The 3759-nt window shown below is 44.9% G+C and overlaps 1 protein-coding gene across 1 annotated transcript in view; it reads right to left on the bottom strand.

Moving 5' to 3' along the window:
* The window catches only part of ALDH9A1 (aldehyde dehydrogenase 9 family member A1), a 23154-nt gene that overhangs the window by 19049 nt on the left and 346 nt on the right, over positions 1 to 3759 (bottom strand). The window contains exons 2-3 of the mRNA XM_025196726.1: positions 2430 to 2652; positions 959 to 1088 (exon numbers count right to left, since the gene is read on the bottom strand). Coding sequence (XP_025052511.1) covers positions 959 to 1088; positions 2430 to 2652 — 353 coding nt within the window. The remainder of the gene's footprint in view (positions 1 to 958; positions 1089 to 2429; positions 2653 to 3759) is intronic.

Below are 3759 nucleotides of genomic sequence, written 5' to 3'. Positions count from 1 at the left end.
CGCCAGGCGCTTCTGCTGCAGGCCCTCCAGGACGGCCGTCCGCTTCACCGGGTCTCTGCAGCCATTGGTGTTGAGCGAGGCAATTGTGGTAACCGCCATGAACAGAAGGAGGAAGGGTAGGCAGGGTACCAGTGGAAGAGAAGGTGACAGATGCCGGGCAGAAAAACCGCGGAGACAGGGGAAAGGCCTAGCGTTGCCCTGCCCTATTCCGCAGGCCCGCCTCGGCCCCCCACCTGGGTCACCAGCTTCTCAAGCCGGAAGGCATGCTGATGCGTGCCTGGGTCTCGGCGCATAAACCTCGCCGCGTCGCTCGTGGCACGGGCAAATTGCGCAGGGTCCGGGCACCATTGCCAGATACTCTCGGGACAAGGTGGGTAGAGGCAAGGTTTTTGGGGGGGTGGGGACAGGAAAAGGGGGGCACGGAGTGCAGGGAACGCACAAAAGGCACCTGAGCTGCAGGAGCTCAGAAGGGCTTCACCTGTCGGCGGTCATCTTGGGGAAAAAAAAAAGAAAGAAAAAGAAAGAAACAGCCCCAGCAGTAGCCCATAACCCTGACAGCATAGCCAATTGTTTCTCCCACAGTGCAACAGAGAAGCACACATACAAGGTCTTGCTACATGTTGAGACAGCATCTTGCCCATCTGGTCACTATTTCCTGGGTCAAATTCTGCTCCAATCTAAATCAGAGGCAGTCCTAGTGGAATCCATATAGTCAACCACATTTTAAGTGGAACAGAGCTGTGGCCCCTCCCCACCATGTCTAACAACCACCATAGGACATTGCAATATCCTGGATAAGGAATCAAAATTCTATTCCAGTCAAACAGTCCAGGACTTTCTAACAGGCCAAAGATTTATTAGGATCCAACTCAATAGGCTCCTGGTATACTACTGTGACAATTCCCAGTTACAGAAAATGAACAAGGCTCCAGTAAGTAAGAATGAGTACAGCTCTCACCTGCTAGAGACCCTGCTAGCCCTGCATAATACTCCAGGGACTGCCAAGATATATCAACATCCACTCTGGCTTCAAAGATGGATTTCCCATTGTTGATGGTCTCCATCTTGGCAATTTCATCCCTCTGTTCCTGTAGGTAGAGCAAATAAATAACATATCAGAGATACAGTGATGCCACCAACACCATGCTAGCTGCTTTTCAAAACGGATGAAGACAATCCATGCCATCAATAACGCCTATTCTCATCTATAACATAAGCTTTCTAACCAGAAAACTGCTGATGTCTGCCAACATTTTATTCTTGCTTCACACTTTTGTTAAAATTTGTCTATTATTAAAATTAGTTATAAGTGAGAGCAAGTATTAATGAGGTTCAGAGAACTGGACAGGGAGAAATTGCAAACAGTAAGGACATAACAAACCCAGAAGGGACCTAAAGTAACTAGAAATATGGGAAAAAAATAATTAGGTTCAGCTGGAGCATCTCCTTATCAGCCTGCCCTGAAAACAGAATTATGATTTTAGTACAAGGGTAAGATAACTGGACTATGAAGTGGAAAAGAAAGTACCTCTGAAATCCAGAAGAAACAAGCCTAAAAAACAAATCAAATAAGATTTTTCTGTTCCAAAGACCTCATGTTTTCCCCAGTATGAGTCACAGTCCAATCAAAGGTTACTGTACTCCACAGCTATGAAGCATGTGTAGGGCAATTATGCAATTTAAATTTGAAGTTGTGTAGTTATGTAACTTAAGTTTCAAAATAACACGGAGGCCAGCCTCATTTCTTGGCCTGAGGAAACTAGAAATTTGTGACCCGTGACGTTTCACTTTCAGTAAGCTTACGTGGATTGTTACGCTGGCAAGCCAAATTAAACTTGTTATACGGATATATGTCAAAGCAGCAGTACAGAGATAACCAACATGACCCCAAAACCTAAACTCAGGGCCTGGACACAAAACATGTTAACATTAATTTAACTTATGCCAGTTTGGTAAGCCAATGTAAATGACATCAATGTGCAGAGCAGACAGACAACTAGCTCACCCCAGGAAGTGCTAGTACAGCAACCTTCCCACTATGTGGTTGGAAAGGCAGTAATAACAGCTAAAACACCTCTTCTCCAAGTAGAAGATGACTTCCAACACCTACAATGATATAAGTTACAAGGGATAGAGACATTAAAAAAAAAAAAGGAGGGGAGGGGAGGGACTCTAAACAAATCAGGTTTGAACCCATATCACTGGAAGGAACAAGGCTGCAGCCACTTATATGATAAGACTGGATGCCCTTCCTGAGCAATTCCAGGTTCAAAGATGACTTTAAAATGGTATTATGCATGGAGTATTAAAGAAAGATCGCCATTGGACTCTGCAAATATACTGTGCAGCATTCAAGGAGTAGCTCAGAAAAATATTCAAGGACAAGACCATACCATTCCAACAGACAAGAAGCTAGATCCACTACATACCCGGATAATCCTGGCCGCCTCCAGCAGTACTCTGCTCCGTTCCATGCCTGATTTCTGACTCCATATTTTAAAGGCAGCTTTTGCGCTCTGCACAGCCAAATCTACCTCCTTCTCTCCAGAGCAGAGAAACTTACCTATCACACGACCTAAGAGAAAATGGAGAAATTCATGGGGAGGGGAGTTTCTCTTGCTAAGATTACTTACCAGGACATCTGCCAAACAGCTTCATTATCAGCAAGTATTTAAAAGCATAAACAAGCTTCATACTTTAGAGCCTTTGAGAGTTCATTTTGTCTCTGACTACTTCTGCATATACCTTTATGATTTGAGAAACAGAGACCATTATGCCATAGCGTAACCTCCTAAATAAAATAAGACCACAGAACTTCACCCAAACATTCAGGCATCAGGCACAGCAAACCGTGGTTGAACTACAGCCTCCCTTTCAGAATGGCATCCAATCTCAATTCAGAGATTCTGAGCAATGAAGAATCCAATCTATCCTAGCAGCGTTAATTAACCGTGTTATTAAGTTTGCTAAGTTTCAAGCATAGCAGCGTTAATTAACCGTGTTATTAAGTTTTTTAAGTTTCAAGCCCCAGCCACAGGATCTTATTAAAAATATTTATCTGCAAATTATCTTCCTCATACTGATTCTAAAGGATTGCAGGTAACTTTTTTGGTTGCTGTTTTGGAGATGCTAGAGTGATTTAAATGGTGGGATTATAAAAAGTTATAGCTTTTTATAAACCTTTTGAAACAGTCCCATACCAACACCAGAGACTGGTACTGGCAGTGACTTTTGCTGTTCCCAAACCCAGATCTGACAAAGTTCCCCGCCGATTTGCTTTCACAGTCGTTCGGCTTACAAGAATTTTGCTGGAGAGGTTGGTACTACAAGGATTGCACCTACCATTCTTGATCGTGATCTCAAGTGCTAGCTATTAAAAACATTGCATTGTCAGACATGCTGCCTCTGCACGCAGCCATTCTGCTATTAGTGCAAAGTGTTATCTGCTAAGGTCATACATGGCTAGGGATGTCAAGTGCCCAAGTTGAGCTACCTTTGAGAGATGAGAGCCTGTTCCAGGCCCTGGGGACGCTAAAGAAGTTTTTCTTCTACAACCCCATATTTCCAAAATTAATCAACAACTCAAAGGGGTCTGCACCTCACTGTCAACTCTGCCAGGGGTCTGCAAATGGAAAGCGGGTGAAAACCGGCTCTCAAGCCTTTCCGACCGCGGGCACCCTTCGCGAGAGGGAAGAGCCCCCCGGGGAGGCTGCAGCTCTTCGCCTGGGCTTTGGAGCGCCCCGCCGCCGGCGGCGCGGG

This window comes from Alligator sinensis, unplaced genomic scaffold (genome assembly GCF_000455745.1).
Source record: "Alligator sinensis unplaced genomic scaffold, ASM45574v1 scaffold31_1, whole genome shotgun sequence".
NCBI lineage: Eukaryota > Metazoa > Chordata > Crocodylia > Alligatoridae > Alligator > Alligator sinensis.
The sequence above is the reverse complement of the archived record's forward strand: the minus strand, read 5'-3'. Positions and strand labels throughout refer to the sequence as shown.